At 36.7% G+C, this 22,897-nt stretch overlaps 1 protein-coding gene across 1 annotated transcript in view; it reads right to left on the reverse strand.

Moving 5' to 3' along the window:
- LOC127640453 (centrosomal protein of 290 kDa) overlaps positions 1-22,897 on the reverse strand; it is a 39,526-nt gene that overhangs the window by 12,114 nt on the left and 4,515 nt on the right. The window contains exons 8-30 of the mRNA XM_052123037.1: positions 20,881-21,027; positions 18,887-19,069; positions 17,060-17,149; positions 15,381-15,503; positions 11,817-11,940; positions 10,588-10,760; positions 8,847-9,009; positions 8,557-8,657; positions 8,384-8,450; positions 7,944-8,056; positions 7,560-7,644; positions 7,343-7,476; positions 5,856-6,020; positions 5,613-5,762; positions 5,362-5,477; positions 5,171-5,273; positions 4,456-4,686; positions 4,002-4,175; positions 3,809-3,920; positions 3,445-3,650; positions 2,881-3,032; positions 2,288-2,399; positions 280-735 (exon numbers count right to left, since the gene is read on the reverse strand). Of these exons, the coding sequence (XP_051978997.1) occupies positions 280-735; positions 2,288-2,399; positions 2,881-3,032; positions 3,445-3,650; positions 3,809-3,920; positions 4,002-4,175; positions 4,456-4,686; positions 5,171-5,273; positions 5,362-5,477; positions 5,613-5,762; positions 5,856-6,020; positions 7,343-7,476; positions 7,560-7,644; positions 7,944-8,056; positions 8,384-8,450; positions 8,557-8,657; positions 8,847-9,009; positions 10,588-10,760; positions 11,817-11,940; positions 15,381-15,503; positions 17,060-17,149; positions 18,887-19,069; positions 20,881-21,027 (3,480 nt within the window). The remainder of the gene's footprint in view (positions 1-279; positions 736-2,287; positions 2,400-2,880; positions 3,033-3,444; positions 3,651-3,808; positions 3,921-4,001; positions 4,176-4,455; positions 4,687-5,170; positions 5,274-5,361; positions 5,478-5,612; positions 5,763-5,855; positions 6,021-7,342; positions 7,477-7,559; positions 7,645-7,943; positions 8,057-8,383; positions 8,451-8,556; positions 8,658-8,846; positions 9,010-10,587; positions 10,761-11,816; positions 11,941-15,380; positions 15,504-17,059; positions 17,150-18,886; positions 19,070-20,880; positions 21,028-22,897) is intronic.

Here is a 22,897-nt window from a genome sequence, read left to right on the forward strand (position 1 = left end):
AAAGGTATTTGTACAGACTTTTCAAGCTAAACATTTCACAAAAAGATGTCTGATCATTCCAAGTCACTGGAAAAATGACTCAGAAAAGTGCAGCTTGTTTTGAGAAAATGTCTAGCACCATTTATTTACAGATGCCACTTGGTATGATATTTTCTACATAATGCACTGACATTCAGACAAGTGTCCAAAAGAGTTCATGTTCTTATTTGGGGCCACTGCAAAATCCTGAATTAATTTAAATCTCATCATCAAACTCATTACCACAATCAGTCAACCTACTTTCTGAGCTCCTCTGGCATCCTTCAGTGTTGCTATAAGCTCTTCCAACCCCTTCAGCTTGAGCTCCAGTTCTTGTGCTTTCCCCTCTGCTCTCCTCCTTTCCTCCTCTGCCTTCTGTGCCTCCTCCCTGGCTCTTGCCCTGTCCTCCTGCAGGTGCAGCATTGTGCTGGAAAACTTCTCTTGTTGGGCCAGTGGCAGGGCTCCGGAGAACTGTCTGCGGAGGGCCTGGATGGTGTGGCGTAGATGTCTGGCTCGTTGGTGACCCTCCTGTCTCGCGTGCCACAGCGCCTGCTGCTGGGCATCAAGCTGCTGTTCAGCCCGAAGCTTTTGCGCCTCAAGTTTCTGCAGGCGCACAGTAGCAGCCTCTAGTCGGCTGATGGCAGTGGTCTCGCTCAGCTGGATGGCAACGATGTGCTGGTGGAGTTTGGCGATGAGGGCTTTCTCATCAGACTGAGCCTGATAAAGGGATGTGCAATTAGGATATTCTCATATTTTAATAATAGGATATATTATCATATTGGTCACATTGTAGCTGAATTTAAAATTGCAAATATTATTTTAATTATTATTATTGTTGCCTCCGTGTCTGAGACCGTCAACCCGCACATCTTATCACGTGGCTTGTTGAGCATGTTACCGCAGAGACATAGCGCGTGTGGAGGGTTCACGCTATTCTCCGCAGCATCCACTCACAACTCACCACGCGTGAACCACACTATAGCGATCACAAGGAGATTACCCCATGTGACCCTACCCTCCCTAGCAACCGGGTCAATTTGATTGCTTAGGAGACCTGGCTGGAGTCACTCAGCACGCCCTGGATTTAAACTCGCGACTTCAGGGGTGGTAAACAGCGTCTTTACTCGCTGAGCTACCCAGGCCCCCTGAAATTGCAAATATAAAAAATGTTGTTACATGTTTATTGTTTACGTGCATAAAATAGTAACATACTATTTACAAATATTTACATTTGATATTTTGAGTCTCTTTAAGACTACCACATCAGCCAGTGAGCGCATATTTATGTGAGTGGTCTTTACAACTTTTACATACATGCTATGTGTAATTAGAATTAAATGTTTCTTTTTTTGTGTGCTTTTAATCAACAACTGACAGGTGATCTCAACTGAGGGTATTAAACAAAATACATAATCCAAGGACATACAGATTGTGGGGATTTCATCTTTGGACACACAGAACGAGTCAAACCGAACTTTTACTCTTAACAGGCAGTGAAAGGATCATGATGCTAAACTTCTTTGTCATTATACTACCCAACCATGGGTGAGTGAGATTTGAAAGTTTTAACAGCCAGTGGCTAATCACAGATATTTTAGTCGCAAAGCAGAAATTTGGTTGCATATCCAAGTGTTTTACTTGCATTGTAGATGGTAGAGGGACCTACAGACTTGAGATATTCTTCTAAAAATCTTTGTTTGTGTTCAGCAGAAGGGAGAAAGTCATACATATCTGGGATGGCATGAGGGTGAGTTAATAATGAGACAATTTTCATTTTTGGGTGAACAAGCCCTTTAAGAATCGAGAACGTTCAAAGGAAGATCGCAATGCATCGAAAAATCTATATTTTTAATCCAGTCCTAATGAAGAGGCTACCCAAGTGAAAATTGCTCTTTGAATAAAGAAACAAATTATATTTGAGTGCTACATCTTAGGGAAAGATTAGCAGTGATTAAGGACTTTTTTTATATTTCTCAAATAAAGCTATTGTGTGGCTTCTGATGACTTTGAATATAGCGCAAAAGTCATGTGGACAACTTTGATAGTACTTTTGCGGTGCATTCTTGGAGCCTGATAGCCTCAGGTCACTGTCTGCTTTCTTTGAATGGAAAATAACTGCACAAATATTCTTCACCTTTTATGCTTCATAGAAGAAAATAAGTCATATGGGTTAGGAATAATATGAGTGGGAGTGCTTTTTTTTTTTTTTTTTTTGGATGAACCACAATATACCTTTTATGTTTATTTCTTACAAAGAATAAAATCATACCTGGTAGTCTAAGACCTGTCTCCTCAGGCTCTCTACCTCTTTCTCTCTTGATTGCTGTCTGGCTTCCAGAGTGCACACCTGCATTTTCGCCACATCCGATACCTCTCGCAATCTGCAGATACAGAATTTTGTTTCAGTATAATTTTTTTAATTTTTATCCCCTTTTCTCCCCAATTTGGAATGCCCAATTCCCTCTACTTAATAGGTCCTCGTGGTGGCACGGTTACTCACTTCTGTCTGGGTGGCGAAGGACAAGTCTCAGTTGCCTCCACTTCTGAGACTGTCAATCCGTGCATCTTATCATGAGTCTCGCTGTGTTTGACACCACGGAGACTCTGCACGTAGAGGCTTATGCAATTCTCCAAGATCCATGCACAACTTTCATGCACCCATCTGAGAGCGAGAACCACTAATCGCGACCACGAGGAGGTTACCCCGTATGACTCTACCCTCCCTACCAACCGGGCCAATTTGGTTGCTTAGGAGACCTGGCTAGAGTGTATTTTGCAAATATAATGTTACAGAGTCTTGATTCCTGCACAGAATACACTGTGGGATACACACTTTACATGTGTATGTGTGATCACACTTACTTGGATGCTTCGATCCGCAGTTCAGCCTCTGTTTTCTCCAGTTCGGTGATTCGCTTCCGATCTGCGTTGCTGATGTGTTTACTGACGCTGTCAGCCAGCTCATCCCTGAGCTCACACTCCATTCGCTGAGCCTCCAGGTTTATCTTTGTGAGCTAAACCCAGAAACAAATAAGCACTAAAAATGTGTTTATGACAAAGCGTTAGCATATTATGCTTTAGCATAAATGTAATAATGGTATAGACAGCATTTACAGTTGTGGTGACAAATAAAATGTGTATTTATCCGTTATTGTTTCCCCAGTGACAGTAAACAAATAAAATATGCTAACATATTTGTGCATACGCTTACAAAAACCTACACACATGTATTTTTTTTACAGGTAAAAACATAGGAATTTGTTAAAATGTAATTAAATTAAGTTTAATTAATTAATTAATGTTCTGTACATTTAAATTTGGGTTATATTTGACCCAACGGATCATGTAGGGACACTTTTCTTCAGATAATAAGAGGAACTGGTCTCTAGATTCTGAAGCAACAGCCCTGGTCTCTTTCAGTCCCACCTCAGCAAACTTGGTTTCCAGCTCAAAGTTGCGCTCTTCCACCAGTTTGAGGGAGTTCCTCAGGTGCTCGTACATCATCTGAGCGTGCTCGGCTCTCTGTCGTTCATTCAGCTCCTTCATCTCCAGTGTAGTGATGCGTCTGGACACGGATATGATCTCACTATTGGCCAGGGCTTTGGCTGCTTTGTCCATACTGTTCTCACCACCTGTGGGGACCAGACGTTCAACGTCAACAAAAATTATCAAAGCTCCTATAAATGCATAAGGTCATGGGCAACAGGTCAACCTGAGAACATTATAGCAATTCCATACACAACCCTAATTATGACCTATATTAATGTAATTAATTAATAGAGAAGTTTACCACTTGTGCTGATGTTTTCCCAGGCCTGCTCCAAAGTGTGAAGCTTTTCCTTGGTGATCTCAAGCTCTTTATTGTTGGAACTAATGCGCTCATATAAAGAGACATTCTCTTTCTGAAATCAAAGGAGAGTATGGTAAAGAAAAAATTAATAAATAGGCCTCGTGTTTCTTAATCAAACTTGCAGAAGATTTACCTCAAGATGCTCCAGGGTGGTTGTCTTCTGAACGAGGTGATTGTCTTTCTGCAGGAGGTTTCGATACTTGATAGTGAGCTCAGTGTATTGTTTGTTGGCTCTCTCCAGCTCTGAGGCAGGAACACTATTATCAAGGGATTTCTGCAGGGCTGCCATTTTGAAAGCTGCCATTTCCTGAGGGCAAAGCAAGTTTACATTAAGAAATTGCCATATATTTGGAATAATTTTGTGTAACCTTGCATAACCATTGAAAACTAAATAATTGTTTTGTTATTGGCATTGATGATGCTGATATGGGAAGCTGATAATATAATTCTATCAATAAACCCTATATTTCCTTTGTCTGTAAATTGCATGTTATCCACATTATGAATTATAATCTTTTTGCCATGTCTTGACTTTTGGTACATAAAGAATTAAGCTACTTGAAGGTGATGTACCAAGGCTGCTATACCTTGAATCTCTGCAGGTAGCCAATCCTTTCTGTGACTGCAGACTCCATTTGGGTTAAGTCATCCTTCAGTTTGTCATTCTCCTTTCTCAAGTGCTGCTCTAGCTCCAGCAGAGTTGTATAACGTCTCGTCAGACACTTCTCGTTCACCCTGAGAACCATCATCTTTCGTGCCATTTCAGACAGCTCCTGTCTGATCTCTCTCGGGTCCTTTTCAAGAGCCTCTATCCACTGCTGAGAATCAGCACATAATAAGACGAGTGAGAATGACGTGTGGATGTGTGGACAAATTAGAATCTTCTTAAACTCTAGATCTGATGGTACTTTATGTGGTCAGTAGACATGCAAAAACCAAACTGTAGCTGATAACCTTTAAAAAACGAAATGGGTAATATAATAAAGTAGCAATATAATAAATATTCATCAATGTTAGAGATTTGTTTTTTTTATTATCACCATTGTTCTGATAGGAAGCCAACAAGTGGAGGGCTAATTTTATATATTAAAAACGTAATGTTCCTTTTCTATCTGTATGTTGGTTATTTTGAATAGTTATACAATTTAATAATTGAAGAAAGCAAGTCATATGGGTTTAGAACAACATGAGGGCTAAAAAATTATGACCGTGTTTTAATTTTTTGGGTGAACTATTCCTTTATCACACATATCTCCATTCTCATTTGGTGCATCCATAAAATGAATAACTCCAGAGACTTACATTGTACTCCTTGATTTTAACAGCATCCACCTCCCTTTGTTCTTCCAGTTTAGATTTCAGCTCTGCAAAAGAGTCTCTCTCTTTCTGCCAAGACTCCCTTTCACTGAAGCAAAGCAAACAAGGTGAAAAAATATAATGCTTTTATTTATTATGGAACTTGTCCCCCCACACAATTTGTTGGCCTGACATACCTTTGGTACTCCTTGTACAATAGTCCTTGTTGATGGCGGATCACGGCAAATTTCCTTTTATACTCTTCCAAAGCCGAGTCAAGCTGCTGGATGGAGTCATCCTTGTTTTTGATCTCCTAAATATCCATATTTGAAGTCTCAATATTATGTACTTTACAGAAACTCTTGATTATTATATAAGGTTTCTGTTTGTATAACACAATGTACTTTACTGTTTTAAAATGAAATACATTAACTTCACTGACACACACCTGTAGGAGTTGTACCATATACTGATTCAAAGCATTGATGACCTCAGCACTAGATGGCATCATCTCTTCAGGTAAGGATAATGTCTTGTGAGGGATGGAACTACCAGATGATTTGCTCATTGATTCAACTTCCCTTTCCAAGTGAGCAATCTAGCCAAATAATAACACAAACATTGATTCAAAAATGTTTGAACTAAAAATGTAAATGTTTGAATTTTTTGCACTATTATTTTGGGTTACTACCTTCTCATTAGCTTTCGTCAGCTGATTGAGAATGTTTGCAGCTTCTTCTCTAGCTGCCTTCATCTCCTGTCGTAACTCGTCGTTACGGCCGGTCAGCTGATCTACCTGAGTTCTATGGTGCAGGTTTGCATCAAACTTCCCCTCCGAGTACTTCATCTCCAAAGCCTTGAGAAAAATATTATCATTAACAGAGTTAGACCGATATATCAGTTTTACTGATTAATCGTTGACAAAAGTCTTTATTGACTTTTGTCAACGATTAATTCTTTATTAGCAAAAATCTATACTGATAGTTGCAGATAGTTTATTTTATTCCTCCTTAGCTGGCACTGGAGGATTCTACGGTTAGAAAAAATGTGTTTATTTTGATTAGATAAATCAAGTGTTCTAAAGTAAAGCAAGGACATGAAAAGAAAATCCCAACTATATGGAAATGTGCCCCGTCACCACATACATTGTATCTCCAACTTCGTATCTTGTGAGTAATAATAGAAAATCTTGTCTGGTGATATATACAGTCTATATAAATACAAAATCCTTAATCTGGACAATATATAGGCTATTAAAAGCTTAATTTGGTAAATACCAAGTCCTGTCACTTCAAAACAAAAGTCCAGAAATAAGTAAGTGTATTTCAGGCTTGTTCATAGTCCTGTGTTATGCTACAAATCTTTAACTTTTTGGGGGGTTTTTGGATATTATTGAATGGTTGCACAATAAATTGCATCTGGGATTTTATTCATTTTGGACAATTGTACCTCTATGTCTATGTCTGTGCCTGTTATAGTTAGAAATGTCTAAGAAAGTGTTTTAACATTTTATAAATCAGTTTTAAAAACTATCAGACAATTAATCAGTTAACTGACTTTTCCACCACCTTAGTTACCAGTATCTTCAAAATCCACCATCAGCCTCTAATTATTACACAGAATATCCTTAAGAATGCAAGACTGATAAAGTTATATAAAATGTTCTCATAACAATTCAGTTCATAAGTAATTGCTAGGTCCACACAACATTTAAGATTTCACAGAAAACACCTGTCACTCAGAAAATAAAATATACAGTATCCCCCACCGGTTTTATCTTTTCTGAATGAACATTTTTTTAAGTCCTGTGTGGGATAAAATAATATATAAAAGTGCAAATAATTTGATAGAATTGTAAAGAAGTAGTTTAAATTGAAGAATAGCATGTCACACTGTAGGACACTGCTGTAACTGCTTGAAATTTCACATCAACTACTCAATTCCATTTTTTTAAATACATGTTTTTAAATGAGATTTAAATCTAAAAGAAATAAAAAAAAGTTTTTTTTTTTAGAATGGTTCAAGTTACCAATAAGAGTTTATTACTCTCTCAGCTTCGTTTACACGTTTTGTCAGATTTACAAAATCTATGCAGAATTCCAAAGATTTTCTCCCCAAAATGTTCTCCGATTCACCAGTGTAATTCAATAAAGAGCACAATGCTCCAGGTGAACATACATTGACGAGTCTCTCCAGGCTTGGAATGTTGACTCTTGTTGTTGAGGGCATTTTCTTCTGAGTGTCCTGGATGGCCTGCAGGATCTCCTTCATACCCTGCTCCAGCTGTTTATTCTCATTCAACATTTCATTCACTGCGGGAGAGAAAGTAATATTCTTGGCATGAAATTCCACATGGAATTTTAAACGTTCAAGTTTAGGTAGTGATAAAGCTCACATTTGGCTTTGAACTGTGCAGATTCCATTCTCTTGAGCTCCAGTTCTTTCTCTTTGTTGCTCAGCTCTTTCTGTAGCCGCTCGTTCTGAGAAACAAACAGGTCGTTAGCTTAGCTTTAATGATTCAAATGTTCAGAAAGCTGGTAACACTTTATTTTACAGTGTTCTTGTTATACATATTACATGTAATATCTTTATTAATAACAGTAAATTATGCATATTTACAAGAAACTAACACTAAACCTAACCCTAAACCTATAGTAATTACATGTTGTTAATTAATATTACTCAGTATTTATGTATTTAATTACACTATAAAAAGGACACTGTAAAATAAAGTTTAACCAGAAAGCTATTAAGTTTTTATTCTCTGATGTTGGCTTACTTTGATTTTGATTTCCTCATCAGTAGATCTAGAATTGGGACTCTCTCTTAAAGATCTGCTGGGTCTTTCATCAGCATCCGCATCAAGCAATGAACAACTGACTACTGAGATGCCTGAAATTAAGAAAATATGGTGTCAGTATTACAAATGATAAAACAGCTAGTTCTAGTCCTCTGATTGGACAAGCGGAGTGCTGATATTTAGTATAACAGCACTGGTACATCACAGTTCGTTTCACTCCACTTTTGGAACTATTTTCATTAGAGAAGCAAAAATAGACAAAACAACTAGCCATATTGTGTCTAAAATGCAAGTTACTCAAAATTAAATTCTTGTTTATAGATCTAAAACCAATATCATACAAGTTCATGTGATATCGCAAAATGTGTCACAAAAGACAGAATTTTAGACTTGTTATGGTGAAATCATCTTGGTCTCACCTTTGTCCTTGACCAGGGCACGGACGCGTTGTTTAAGCTCAAGTCTTTCCTCCTCGAGACGCTCAATCTAAGGAGTCACACATGTCCAGAGAAAATTTACCATGAACAACTGTCCAAAGCCAGACCATTCTGGTCGCAAGACCATCAAGATCACCTGAATCTGTCTTCATTACCTCTTTCAGGAGAACCTGATTCTCTGCTTTGTACTGTCTCTGTTTTAAAACCTTTGATCTCCGGAATTCAGTCAAATCCAGTTCTTCCTTTGGATTTAATCCTGGAGCGGGAAGATGATCCCATGTGGATTATAACACATATATATTTAGCAAAATCAATATGGGATGTGAATTTTTTTTTTTTTTTGTAGGTATAAGTAAAATGAGAAGGAATTGAGACTTTGGAATTGAGAGCACAAAATGCCATCCTTATGGAATTCCTATGGAGTAAAAAAAATATTGAAGCTTACCAAGTCTTTCCCTCAGATCTTCATTCTCATCCATTAAGTTGTTGATTTTCAGCTCTAGCTGGTTTATCTCTTTGATCATGGTCTCTATCTCATGGTCTTGGACTCTAATCTGGTTTTTACATTCTTTGATCTCAGTGATAGCAGCTTCCAAGCCATCCGTCCCCTGAAATTTACAATACAGTGGAGTATTTTACCTTGCTAAATAAGGGGACATATTTCAAGGCCAAATCAACCTTTAAGGATGTATAACATAATATTTTATTAGTGGAGAGGGACTTGCACAATGAATACTTTAGAAAATATTTTCATTGGAATATTGGATTCAATTGATCAATCACGGCATTCTGTGGTCAAATATTTTTGTATAATGACCACTAAACTTTATAATTGACCGTTGTCCCAGGCAACCAATATCCTACATGTCTTTGGTAAATGTATGTCTTTCATATCAATCTACATTCTTTATCTTATAACATAATAAAATAATTTAAACTCAAATCAATATTTCATGCCCATTTACCATAAATAAATGGGATAATGTACAGTCAGTTTAACATTATCTAAAAATAAACCACTTTAGGGTGATGCAAGACCTGTTACAATTTCTGATCAGCCTTTAAGGGTAAATTTTGTGATATTGACCGGCTGGCTGTACATTGTCCCTTTACAAACTACATTTACGTTTATAAATGTTGTATTATCAAAAATGTTTGGTAACGCTTTCTACAAAACTCATATTTATAATGCATTGTAAAGGCATTATACATGCATTATACTGCATTCATAATGCATCATAATACATCTTATAATAAGTTATAACTTTTCATAAATAATTATAACTACAGTTGTAATACATTTTGACTTCCCCTATTCATAGTTATACTTAAGTGTATAATGCATTATAACACAAGCAACATAAAATTTTAGCGCAGCAGAAGCTAATAAAGTTAATCGTATATGTGCTGTCATGCAAAAGCAGCAAAACACTCAAAAGGCTTGATGACGTGATCATATTATAAGTGGTCTTTGCCTGCTTTAAGTTACAAAAGCAATATCTTCTTATAAAAAGTCATAACATAAACTTGCAACATACATTACAAGTCAAACTTATACAATGGAAGTTATTTATAAAATAACAAATAAGATTCACAAACTTTAAATTTATTAAATAGAATCCAGTATAGAATCAGATTGATTTTTATTTTATTCTTGGGTTCAAATCTACATTGAATAGGCTATTTCGTATTTTGTGTAGGTGTAATGTATGTAATTTCCAGCATGAGTTGTAATGTCTTATAAAAACGTAAAAATATATTTTGGATGTTTATAAGAAGATATTGTTTTTGCCACTTTACTTAAAGCATACCTATTATATAACAAATACATATGATACATGATAACTTTTGCAGATAAAATTGGATGTTGCTTGTTTTATAATGCATTATACTCTAAGGTATAAATATGAATATGCAAGTATTACAATGTATTATGATTGTGGTTACAAGTACCTATGAAAAGTTATAAAATATTATAAGGTGTATTATGAGACATTACTAATGCATTATAATGACTTTACAAGGATTATAAAAATGGGCTTCATAGAGAGTGTTACCCCATAGGCCACTATCAATATGAGACTGAGAGTAGATTGTAAACTATAATTAAAAGTAAACTGTACCTCTACACTAGTGGCTGCAGTAGTGAGTACTAAGGGATTTATTAACATGCTTAATAGACTCACAGACTCATAGAGACGAATACGGCTATGTGTGTCATTGAGCTCTTTGTCTTTATCCCTGGCGTCCATCTCTGCCAGTTGGGCGGCACGCTCGGCCTCCAGAGCTCTTCTCTCAGCTGCCTGGAGATTAGCACTCAACTCTTCCAGATTACGCTGCTGCATGCTTGATGTGAGGCCTGCCAATTTAAGAAATAAAAAAATAAAAAAATGTACAAAGCAAAGATTACTGGTCGATTTGTGAAGTGAATGGGGCCAGTATTGCAGACAACAATTCCAGAGAGATTTACAACCATACGGCATTCATTTAAAAAAATATGTGAAACAGTGGGATAGTTGTTTAGACTTGCCCCATAGACTGTCATTTTAAGTGCATTACTGTAAATGTGAATTTTTCTTGATTTTACAAACATAGGGATGAGTCGAAATTATTGAAACAAATTATTGGTGAGGCCTTATGCCCTAGATTACTATCAATAAAGCTTCAAGTGTATTTAACCAGGAATATTTCTTTAAATCCAGTGGATTTTCCATGCCGTTCCAGATGTGTATGACTATTTTTCTTCTTCAGAACATAAACAAAGATTTTTAAAAGAATATTTCAGCTCTGTAGGTCTGTACAGTGCAAGTGAATGGTGACCAGAATTATGAAGGTCTACAAGGCAGTATAAATGTAATCCACAAGACTCCAGTGGTTAAATCCATTGCTTCTGAAACAATCTGATATGTGTGGGTGAGAAACAGATCAATATTTAAGTCCTTTTTTAACTGTCTACACTTTGACTTTAATTTCACATTCTGTCACCTAGTGTTTGGGGCTGGTCAAAGGTGGACATTGATAGTAAAAAGGCCTTAAATATTGATGTTTCTCATCCACACCTATAACATTGTTCAGAATATATAGATTTATCCTCTTATGGATTACTTTTTTGCCTCCTTTATGTCATTTTTGGACCTTCAAAGTTCTGGTAACTATTCAATTGCATTGTGAGGACCTACAGAGCTGAACATTCTTCTAAAAATCTTAATAAGTGTTCTACAGAAGAAAGAAAGTCATACACACACATCTGGGATGGCATGAGGTTGAGTAAATGATTAGAGAATTTAATTTTTTTGGTGAATTATCCTTTTAACCTCTGTACTGTACCACAAATGATTAAATATGTCTGCAGTATTTCTAAAGGTAACACCACCACTCTGAATTTATGCACTGGCAGACACAAATAGAAACAGACCTTTATCTTTCTTTAAAGGCTTTTTCAGCTCCTCAATAAGCATAGCGTTCTTTTCCATTTCTGTAGTGTACTGCTCCACTTGTTCTGACAGCATCTTGATCTGGTTGTCCCTCTCTTGCACGGCCTTTTGAAGTCAAACACAAAGTCAGTGACTTCCTTAAAGCCCCATTGGGATACAATAAGATGAACAAATATGATGAAAGTCTTGGCAAAAGATAGATGAAGAGAGACAGATGTAAAACGCTAATGCAGACAGAGAAATGAGAAACAGATATACTCACGCCACAAAGTTCATAAATGACCTGACCCGCACAAGACATAAACAAGAGAGCAAGAATGGGAAAAAAACATTTGGAAGACAATGAGGTAGTTGAAATGAAGCATGAGTGTCAAAAGAAAACAACAAAAGAAACATCAAACAAATACACAACAGAGAAAGACTTGAAAAAGAACACATACTGGCAATGCATTGGCAATGGATCTGAGAATTAGATCTTAGGTCATGATTAATAGCACCGCTCAACAATAAGAATGGCCCATTGACCCTTTTTTGCACGAGAGAGAGAGAGAGAGAGAGAGAGAGAGAGAGAGAGAGAGAGAGAGAGTTTCAGGCCAGGCCATTGCTGTGAAGTCAATAAATCTTACATTTATTGATCAAATACTTTACATGTGTTTTTATGCCTTGCAAATGGATACATTTTGTATTGAAATTGGATTGGACATTATATAAAAATGTGTAATATTTAAATAGTTGGCAAGATAGCTAACATAGATGAGGTTTTGTCAAAATTGCAAGAATGATCTGTGATAGTCTTAGAAATTTCAATTAGAATGGGTTAAACATTTTTTCTGATTAACATTTTTTAGTGATTCACACAGATAACAAAGAAAAGCAAAACATAAATACACAAATGCACACACACGAGCGCGCACATAATAATAATCACACACATTTAAATCTTTTTACTTTTCTCTCCACTACCCCTCCCCGAGAGACCTCCAAAAACATAAAATAGCTGCCCCATTTCCCATCAAATGAATCCCAGATCCCAGCCTTCTACGTAACACTTCCTTGAAAGCCGCCACCCTCCCCATCTCCATGCACCACTCTTGAAATGAGGGTGCTCCAGCCGACTTCCATCCCCTTAAAACAATTTTCCTGCCAATCATAACACTAGTTAGGACCCCATTTCTTATGTGTTTATCCCCTATATTGATGACCACCCCTTGGCCATACAGAGTCTGGGGCAAAATTAAATTTGATTGCCCAATACGTCACACATAAAACTCTTTTGATTGGCATCACCAGCAGGTGGTCCATATGGCACTGTTTTAAAGCAAAAGTTGATTTATGAATTCATAGCAGCCTGTGGATTTTATAACTGTTTAATGTCCAGGTACTATTGCACATTTAAAACATATTTATTTTGTAAATAAATCTTAGTATATAAAAATAAAAATTATTAATATATTTTTAGATATTATTTTAGCATTTTTTGTGGTGGGGCCAGAACAAATATTGGTAGGGCATGTTCAAATCTAGACTTCATGCCTGACAGGGCTAGCAGAAAAAAAAATATCTGCATTTGTTGAGGCCTTAAAAAGCTTAAAAATCAAAATAGATTAAAATGTGAGAGAGCGTAAAATTCGAATTTACAGTTAAACACATGTCAAGCTGCCTCGTTAATTATCAATGTTTCACCTTCATATGGTATGTTGTTCAAAAATGTTTCTCAGTCCCACAGCTATTATCGTAAAATTAAAAAGTTTGTTTTTGTTTTTTTTTTATAAAGAAAATGTAATATTTAATGAATATATACAGTGAGGGAAAAAAGTATTTGATCCCCTGCTGATTTTGTACGTTTGCCCACTGACAAAGAAATTTCAGACTATAATTTTAATGGTAGGTTAATTTGAACAATGAGACACAGAATAACAACAAAAAAATCCAGAAAAAGGCATGTCAAAAATGTTATAAATTGAATTGCATTTTAATGAGGGAAATAAGTATTCAACCCCCTCTCAATCAGAGATTTCTGGATCCCAGGTGTCATTTATACAGGTAACGAGCTGAGATTAGGGGCACACTCTTAAAGGGAGTGCTCCTAATCTCAGTTTGTTACCTGTATAAAAGACACCTGTTCACAGAAGCAATAAATCAAACAGATTCCAAACTCTCCACCATGGCCAAGACCAAAGAGCTGTCCAAGGATGTCAGGGACAAGACTGTAGAAGGCTGGAATGGGCTACAAGACCATCGCCAAACAGTTTGGTGAGAAGGTGACAACAGTTGGTGCGATTATTCGCAAATGGAAGAAACACAAAAGAACTGTCAATCTCCCTCGGTCTGGGGCTCTATGCAAGATCTCACCATGTGGAGTTGCAATGATCATGAGAACGGTGAGGAATCAGCCAAGAACTACACGGGAGGATCTTGTCAATGATCTCAAGGCAGCTGGGACCATAGCCACCAAGAAAACAATTGGTAACACACTACGCCGTGAAGGATTGAAATCCTGCAGCGCCCGCAAGGTCCCCCTGCTCAAGAAAGCACATGTACAGGCCCGTCTGAAGTTTGCCAATGAACATCTGAATGATTCAGAGGAGAACTGGGTGAAAGTGTTGTGGTCAGATGAGACCAAAATCGAGCTCTTTGGGATCAACTCAACTCGCCGTGTTTGGAGGAGGAGGAATGCTGACTATGACCCCAAGAACACCATCCCCACATACAAACATTATGCTTTGGGGTGTTTTTCTGCTAAGGGGACAGGACAACTTCACCGCATCAAAGGGACGATGGATGGGGCCATGTACCGTCAAATCTTGGGTGAGAACCTCCTTCCCTCAGCCAGGGCATTGAAAATTGGTCATAGATGTGTATTCCAGCATGACAATGACCCAAAACACACAGCCAAGGCAACAAAGGAGTGGCTCAAGAAGAAGCACATTAAGGTCCTGGAGTGGCCTAGCCAGTCTCCAGACCTTAATCCCATAGAAAATCTGTAGAGGGATCTGAAGGTTTGAGTTGCCAAACGTCAGCCTCGAAACCTTAATGACTTGGAGAAGATCTGCAAAGAGGAGTGGGACAAAATCCCTCCTGAGATGTGTGCAAACCTGGTGGCCAACTACAAGAAAGGTCTGACCTCTGTGATTGCCAACAAGGGTTTTGCCACCAAGTACTTAGTCATGTTTTGCAGAGGGGTCGAATACTTATTTCCCTCATTAAAATGCAATTCAATTTATATCATTTTTGACATTTTATATAACTTTTTTGTTGTTATTTGGTCTCTCACTGTTCAACTTAACCTACCATTAAAATTATAGACTGATCATTTGTTTGTCAGTGGGCAAACTTACAATATCAGCAGGGGATCAAATACTTTTTTCCCTTGAACTTGCAGGGCAAGTTCAAATCTAGAATACTGACCCAACCTGGACTAGCAGAAAAAATGAAAAAATGACCATAAAATTAAAGTGTACAGTTAAATGTATGCCAATACGTCTTGTTTCACTTTTCTTACAGTAGGTAGCTCAGAATGTCTAGGTGTATAACATTTGACTGACCTGTTGCAGTGCGATGATGTTGCTTTTGTCTGAGTCCATCTGAGCAGATCGAAGCTTCTCCCTTAAATCTCTGATCATCTGCTGATACTCCAAGATTGCCATTTCTTTCCCTGATAAAACACTCTGAAAGGCACACACACACACAGCAGATAGAGCTAATGGAACATCCTCAATAAATAACCACCAATGACACTGAATTCAGAGAGCTCAGATCTATCATTTAATATCATCCACAAATTCCACCCCTCTACAACTAGGCCCAATAGCAGCAATATTAGCCCATAGCCTGATTATCCAATCATTTTCCAGCACTGTTTTAAATGGTATCATACTGCTTAGCTATGAGACAGTTCTGTTGGTTGCTAAGGTGTGCTCTACATTCTGCAAGTTAGACATTTGGCGCCAATTTTCACTTCTTAGAGGCTTTTACTAAGATTACAGGGCATTTCAAATTACGTGGAAATTTTAGAAACTCTAGCTTTCCACATTTTTTGACCTTTTTCATCAGTTAGATTGACATGGTTAATTCTTTTTTGCTAGGTATGTTTTTAATTGACGGTTGTCTGGGTGCGTTTTGTGTTGACTTGTTCGGAGTCGTAACAACATAATTATGTTAAATGTGATCCTTGTTTGTAAATTTGATATTCCTTTAAAGCTGTAATGTGTATTGGATTTGTATACATGCAACAGAAATGCTGAAAATAGTGCTGTCATTGCTGTCAAAGTTGTGAACTTCATTTTTACCTGATGCTTGTTTTTATCTGATAAAAATAGTTTTAGATATTAGAACAGAATAGAAACAATGTGTCTGATTGGTATTTTTTTATGTAAAAAATAAATGATAACTGTAAGGAAAGTGTTTTCTCTTCCATTTTAAAAGTTGATAAGCGTATTCATTATGTTATCCTAGCTATGCATGATTATATGGTTTGCATTTTATTTTTTGCATTTAGCATTGTTTTTTCACCAGCTATACTTTGACCCAATTAGAACAGACCTTCAACCTATTTTGGGGTTGCGATCTATTAATTGAGCACCAATGTTGTAATATTCAGAAATTAGATTTACAGTAGACATAATAAAGCTCAATGCATTATACAGCCATGGCCAAAAGTATTGGCAGTGATATACATTTTGTGTTTTTTTCCCAGGTGCTGCTGATATGATTAGTGAAATGATGTTAGCTGGTCATTTTGTGCCAGGGCCATTTTAGCTTTTTGCAATTATTTAAAATGCATCTGATAACTCAGCACAATAATCTAGAAACAATGTGTGTCAACACCACAACAACTGAAGCAGAAAACGTTGCGAAACACAAAATTTATGTCACTACCAATACTTTTGGCCTTGGCTCTAGATGCGTGCTAGCAATGCTTAACAAATATGTTGTCTGTTCCCACAGTTAGTAAAGCTAAATAAAAGTTTGATGTCATCACTTACTCATATTACAATATTATTGTTGTTGTTTGACCAAGGCTGGCACAAAAACAAAGCATTCTATTCTTCAGAAATAACTCCTTAAGACATTCACTTCAGACCGGTTAAACCACATACAATCAAACTGAGAAAACCAGTCACTACCTGTAATACTGAGAAATGAGGAAAGTTCAAAGAAATAAATCTAATTTGCTTGTAAGATTTTATTACTATGTGTCACAGCTGGGATGGAGGGGGTTCACCTTCCACTCCTCCACTTTAGCATTAATAGCAGCCATAACCGGGTCATCCTCTTCAGCTCGAGTCTGGATCTGTTCTGTCAGCTCTCTGACCTTTAAAAAGACATTATTAATAATGTCAATAAATCAATTTTTTAAGCAATTAAGCAGAAGATTTTATTGTTTTATTATCAATATAAAAATAAGCTAAATGTTACTGATATCGCACCTTTCCCAAGATTAAAGGGATAGTTCACCCAAGAATGAAAATTCTCTCACGATTTACTCACCCTCCTGGCATCCCAGATGTGTATGACTTTATTTCTTCTGCAGAACACAAATTATGATTTTTAGAAGAATATCTCAGCTCTTTAGGTCCATACAATGCAAATAAATGGGTGCCAAAAATGTTAAGCTCCATAATCCACATAAAGGAAGCATAATAGTAATCCATATGACTCCAGTGGTTAAATTCATGTGTTCAGACATATGAAAGTTTTGGGTGAGAAAGTCATTTTTTATCATTAATTCTCCTCCCTGCCCATTAGAGGCGATGTGCATGAAGAATGTGAATCACAAAAAACAGAGGAAGGAGAATGTGAAAGTTAAGGTGGAGATTGACTGAGCAGTGAGGAGAATTAATAATAAAAAAGGACTTAAATATTGTTCTGTTTCTCACCCTCACCTGTCATATTGCTTCTGAAGATATGAATTTAACCACTGTCATCTGGAGTACTTTTCTGTTGCCCTTATGTGGATTTTGTAGCTTTAACATAGATATTCTTCTAAAAATATTTGTTTGTGTTCAGCAGTTGAAAGAAAGTCATACACATCTGGGATGGCATGAGGGTGAGTAAATGATGATTATTCTGAGATAATGAATCAAAATGTATAAAAAAGGAATTTAAAACTTGAAAGTGAGTAAATTGGAGATATTAAAGTCTATAAGTTAGTGAGTTCCATAGCTTAGGAGCAACAACACAGAAAGACCGATCATACAAGGAAGACAGTTAGGGGTCATATGCACAGTGCAGTCATGCAGACTTCTCAGATTAATGGCAGACTCAACCCTCAGCTACCAATTTAAAAAACAATGAGGCCTTGAATATTATTGCAATTGGATATCCACTGTTTAGTCTCTGTTCACAGACAGTCTGGTGCTTATTGCAAACAAAAAATGAAATCACGAGTTCGAGTCTGACTGGCTGGCTGCTACACAGTATACCTGGAAACAAAGTCGTGTTAACAGGTTACCGGGTTGATATACAGTATGAGAACTTTTGAGGAAGAACTACAAGATTCTGAATTACAAGATCACTGAATTTGCCAAAGTTTGCCAAGTTAGTAGCATCAAACCATTTAAAGATCCTCAAGAGTTTTGTTTCATAAACTTAGTATCAAGGAAACTAGATAATTCCACAACAGAACTGAATCCTTTGCTTTGTTTCTGAATTATGTAAATGAAATAATGTCTATGTATTATTTTGGATGGTAAAAATGTCTGAATACAAAGTCTACGCAAAGTTTTCTGTAAAGAGTTTCAAAGACTGAGACTGCTGTGATATTATTAGATTTATATATGTTTTTTTTACCTCAGCCTATCATCCGTCAACTATTTCTGCTACACACGCCTCTAAACGACAAGTTAAAACAAAACAAACTGTGGTTGGTTGCTTTACGTGTCAATCATACAGTGTCTTTCTGTCTAAGTGTGCAGATCTTGGCCAGAATATGCTACAAATTGGACCAGACTTTGCCAATAGTCAAATGACTGGCTGTAGACTACAGCCTTAAAGTGTCACTATCAACAAAAGGAGACAAACAAGTGAGTTTCATGAACAATTACAGCACCTGGATCTTGGCGTGGTCTCTCTCTTTTCTCAGCTGATCCATGATGGCATCTGTCTGCTGGACTGCGATCTTCATCTTGTTGTACTCATCCGTCATCTTCTCCATCTCCTTCACAGACTCCTCTAGATTGTTCTGCAGGTGCTCATTTTCGCTCTTTAATTTGGCAGCCATATCCTCAGCATGCTGGCAATATGGAGAATATGTTAAAGGGATAGTTCACCCAAAAATGAAAAGGCTCTTATTATTTACTCACCCTCATGTCATTCCAGATGTGTATGAATTTCTTTCTTCTGCAATCACAAATGAATATTTTTAGAAGAATATCTCGGCTCTGTAGGTCAATACTAAGCAAGTAAATGGTGGCCAGAAATGTAAATGTCCAAATATCACATAAAGGCATCATAAAAGTAATCTATATGACTCCAGTGGCCATGTCTTCTGAAGCAATCCAATTGGTTTTAGGTGAGAACAGACCAAAATGTAACTCTTTCTTAACAATACATCTTGCCATTGCAGTCTCCATGCATGATAATAATTTTAAGCTTGATTACACTTCCTAGTGCTTGACACATACTCAGAGCTGCTAGATGCAGATTGTGCTATAGGAAGTGTAATCGAGCTTGAAATCATGATTGCCAAAGAGACAGCTGAAGTCAAGATTTGAAGTGAAAAAGGAGTTACATTTTGGTCTGTTCTCACCCAAAACCAACTGGAGCACTTCAGATGACATGGATAAACCACTGGAGTCATTTTGGATTACATTTATGCTGCCTTTTGTGATATTCGTACAGAGTAATGCGTACGGAGTTCTGGCCACCATTCACTTGCATTGTCTTGACATACAGAGCTGAAATATTCTTCTAAAAATCTTGATTTGTGTTCAGCAGAAGAAAGAAAGTCATACACATCATGTCATGAGGGTGAGTAAATGATGAGAGAATTTTCCTTTATGGTTGAACTATTCCTTTAACTACAAAGATGACACATCTTTGGTAATCACAAGTGGGCATATTATGGAAAACAGTATTTTCATACTGTTAAAATAAAAGAGTTTGATCAAAGTCATTTTAGCAAGTCAGTCCACTGGGCAACAATCTTTGGAATGCTCCCATGCAGCTAAATTTCTATGTAAACAAGCAGCATCCAAGTACAGCTCTTATCAACTTGAATGGGGAAAGACCGAAACCTCCAAAAAAGTTGGTCAAGATTACGATCAAAGAGCATATTTCAAATCAGCAGTAAAAATCTGACAACACTAGTATCATAAAATTTGCTCTTTACCTAATTAAAGGTTTACACTAAAAAAACTACATTTTCCAGGCTTGTATAGCTAATGCACAAACATTCTCTTGATTGACAGGTGATGTCTGTATCTAAAAGGTGATTGGCTCTTTTACCTGTAAGGCGGGACTTCCTTTTCTACATCCGTTTACAGTTGGGTATCCCAATTTCTCGCATTCATTTTAATAGTGGCCCGTCTCTGCTAAATAGTCTCTGGTTTGATAATTTTCACAGGAAGGGATCCCAGCCCACCCAGACAGACCATTTATAAAAATGTTATAGAAGAAATCCATTTTCAGAAAAATCCATCCAGAAAATGTCACAACCATGAGCCAATTAACATGACTGATATGCCTATTTAATATGATCAGTTGAAAGACTACTGTTCGCTAGTAGTTTTCAAACACAAAGAGGTTTTCCAATCATAACAGAGGTCATATACATATAGAAATCTACAAGGTACAGTAGTAAAAAAACACCATTTTAATTCAAACAGCAGAGCATGGAAAATGGTCATGTAATTTTTTTATTTTTATGAATCTGCCTTCAGATATTTGTCCTTTAAAAAACATGATATGTTCTTACATATGATATTCGATATCAGATTCGATAGTCAAGATCTTTCAAAACCAACCCTGTAACTTGTGGTCCATCCTGTGACCACAGCTGCTTTAAATTTCACATGTGGGAGGTTAAAAATGATTGTGGTTTACCTGGAGATCCTCCAGGCACTGGTAAAGTTGTTGGTTGGCTTTGGTAAGTCTCTTCTGAATCTCATTGCTCTCTTCTTTGGTCTGAAGAAGATCTTTCTTATCCGATTCCTTTTTGTAGAACTCAACATCCTGTTGCAGCTGTTCATTCTGCATTATGGGAAAAATACATTACTTTATCATCAAGCATATGATAAATAGAGGTGAATGAGTGGAAATCTTAGCCAGATTATTTCCAAAACTTTACAAAGCTTCAAATTAACAGAACTTTAATATTACGAGCAATCTCATAATTATATAAACATCCTTGTGAGATCCCGCATCCACATGTGTGGACAAAAAATTAATTAATGTTCTCAGTTCAGGAGACTCTAGGTTGTCATTAAAGGTTTAAACTTTCACCGAGTCATGTGACAAAACAACATGGTGCCAAACTCAGCCGAGTTTGTCTTTCTGAAAAACGGCAACAAAACTATATCTGGTAAGAAACTAGGGGTGTAAAAATCCATCTACCTGGATTGATGCATCGATCATTTAACCAACGATGCGATGTCATTGATACAACATCTAAAGTTCGATGTTTATCTTTTTTTTAAAGATGTATTAACTGAAGTACCTTATGTTGTTGTGGATGTCCCAATGTGGATAATGGATTTGCACTTTTGACATAATAAATGTAATTGATTGTGTAAAACAGGCAAATAATCGTAATCTTGCAGGCCCCAAAATCTAATCGTAACGATCACGGCAGACTTTGAGGTATCTGCAAACATCGGATCGCTGGCTAAGAGTATCGATACAAGATCATATAGAGATAAAACTTGCGATTTGAACCCCTTAAAGAAACCAGCTTAAGTTTTCACATTAAAACCTGTTTGTCAAAAGAGAAAACACTAATACTTTATTTTCATCTGATATGCCATTTAAAAAATTGCACTGATTTATCACGAAACAGCACGCTGTTAAACACAATGTCACAATAACTTTCCATAAAAATACGACATTCACTGTGCATTCACTGTGCATTATCTCATTAATAATCAATGGATGTATCCAAAAGCTGGAAAATTTTGCTTTCAGAAGCTGTGTTGCTATGGAGTTAGGATGAAAATAAGGTGCATTTCAAACTGTTCTAAACCAGTGAAGACAGGCAGCACACTGGAAGTTAAGTCATTCACTAATTAGGGAGCAAGGGAGCCTCCTAAAGCTTTTCTGTGCAGAATACTGTATTCACGTCTAACATCTGGTCAAAAGTTGAGTTTCATGCTGCAGATGATATTTGGACCACTCAACATGTTTGTCAGACATGGGATAATGATAATCAGTACATAGATTCAGAATTTTATGATGTAAATTTTTATTTTAACATGGTTGGCAGTGATTTGATGAATGAATGAACGAATTCATGTTATATTTATATAGCGCTTTTTTGATCCTACACTCAAAGTGCTTTACACAGTGAACAGGGGTATCTCCTCAACTCAAAAACATGCATAACCAACACTCCTGGACACAATAATTTATTTGATCAAAAAAATCTGACATTCTATAGCTTGAAATTACTTAAAATGGTACAACTTAGTCCTGTTGTCCACATATGTGGACATACATTTTTAGGAAAACGATTTGCTCTAGAATTATATATTGTTTGCTTGTTTTGCTAGCGCTACTAGTTACAAATCAAAAAGGGAAATGGGAAATGCACACAGCAGTCATTCGGGGGGTCTCAGGAGGATATAGCTGATTCTTTTTTTTAATCAAAAGTATTATTATATTATTAAATATTATACTCATTACAAGGACCATCTCACTGGAGCAACCTGGGCTTCAGTGCTTTGATTAAGGGCATCATAGTTAGATCAAATAGAAAATATTTGTGGACTTTAAACCTGTAAACTTTCGGTTACAGCCCAGCCTCTTCTCTCCTTAACATACACGCTGTACTTAAACAAAAAAACACACACAATGCAGTTCCATTTGACGTAAGCATGTTTCTAATAAATATACTGCCTTTTCTAAT

This window comes from Xyrauchen texanus, chromosome 49 (genome assembly GCF_025860055.1).
Source record: "Xyrauchen texanus isolate HMW12.3.18 chromosome 49, RBS_HiC_50CHRs, whole genome shotgun sequence".
Taxonomy (NCBI): domain Eukaryota; kingdom Metazoa; phylum Chordata; class Actinopteri; order Cypriniformes; family Catostomidae; genus Xyrauchen; species Xyrauchen texanus.